Below are 1,423 nucleotides of genomic sequence, written 5' to 3'. Positions count from 1 at the left end.
TGGTAAACTATGAAATAAGCCTGTTATTTATCTCTTACAGTGGATCAATGTCCTTATCTTCCTAACCTGTGCCATCTTCTGGTGGATCAGCAGCATCTGGGTCATTCTTGTGTTGATTCTGTGGGAGGGACTCTTGGGAGGAGCAGCTTATGTCAACACATTTTATAAAATCACAGAAGAGGTATGTTAGAATGAGTTACCTTTTTCAGAAGGAAATAGTTATTTGAAGAATAATGTATTTTTTAATAGGCTGCGAGACTAAAATGAAAATACCCATAATTAGACATTAGACTTAACAAAGTTTAATTACTTCTGCAGGAAACTCTCTTATCTGTTTTATGATTTTTTTACTGAACAGGTCAGCGATCACCAAAAGCCCTTTGCCATGGCAATTACAACACTCTCAGACACAGTGGGGGTAACTATTGCTGGATTTATTTCAATTCCTCTTCACAATGTGATTTGTCAACTACCATTGTAAAAACTTATGATCATTAGAATTCTAATTTTCACTTGTTTCTACATTGTGATGATCCTGATTGGTATGATCAAGTATAATCATTATTTAGATTGACAGAATGATTCCATATGAAATGTAGAGTTTTGCTTCCTAAATGCTTAAGCAACATTGTTTTTATGATGTATTCAAATTTTATGATAACTACTTGATCAAGTATATTCTCTTAGGATCTAGATGAAAGGGAGCATCATAGTAAAATGCGTAAGTCTGCCAGCACAGGAAAAGTTTCTTTTCTTATTCATACTTTTCATATTCAAGTAAAACTATATATTTTTCTTCTACAGAACAAATGAACAGAGCAAGTTCAAATATTTTTCTACATATATAGTTTTACATCTTTATATATTTAGTCAGTATCAAAAATATTTCTGATTCTAGGTTCAAATACAAAATGTAAATGAAACAAATATACAGAGACATCATGTACAAACACATTGCAAAGAAATGTGTTTGAATTTAAAATGCACTTGAAGCATACTGTCCGTCCAAAGAGACTCACTTAAGAAAAAGACTGAATTCAGGGAGGAAAATGTTCTTTTTGAGACTTGTCCTTTGAGGCAGGAAATAGGGCCAAATATAAAGAGAATGGCTCAGTGAGAACATTATATGAAAGGTCATTTAACATTCCAGTTATCTTCCAGTGTTTTTATGTATTTTCTAGGCAAAATATATCCAGATGTAAAGTTTAGTACATAAAGGTTATTCTCAGGAAAAGAAAGATGTACTTTTCTCTTCTTAGACAAAAGTCTAGTCTATTTACCCTTCTACTACTGGAATATTCTACTACTGCTGTATAGAAACAAGAAAATATATATTTCTAATCTATGTGATACATTAACCTTTTATACATATTTTTTTTTAAATACTAGAAAATAAGATGCCTGTTTATATTTATTCATTTGA

At 31.2% G+C, this 1,423-nt stretch overlaps 1 protein-coding gene across 1 annotated transcript in view; it reads left to right on the top strand.

Moving 5' to 3' along the window:
* Positions 1-1,341, top strand: part of LOC119587951 (battenin-like) — an 11,984-nt gene extending 10,643 nt beyond the window's left edge. Inside the window, 2 exon segments of the mRNA XM_037936663.1 lie at positions 41-181; positions 359-1,341. Coding sequence (XP_037792591.1) covers positions 41-181; positions 359-481 — 264 coding nt within the window. The 3' untranslated portion in view covers positions 482-1,341.
* The last annotated feature ends 82 nt before the right edge of the window (positions 1,342-1,423 follow it).

Source organism: Penaeus monodon, chromosome 23, assembly GCF_015228065.2.
Source record: "Penaeus monodon isolate SGIC_2016 chromosome 23, NSTDA_Pmon_1, whole genome shotgun sequence".
Classification (NCBI taxonomy): domain Eukaryota; kingdom Metazoa; phylum Arthropoda; class Malacostraca; order Decapoda; family Penaeidae; genus Penaeus; species Penaeus monodon.
The sequence above is the reverse complement of the archived record's forward strand: the minus strand, read 5'-3'. Positions and strand labels throughout refer to the sequence as shown.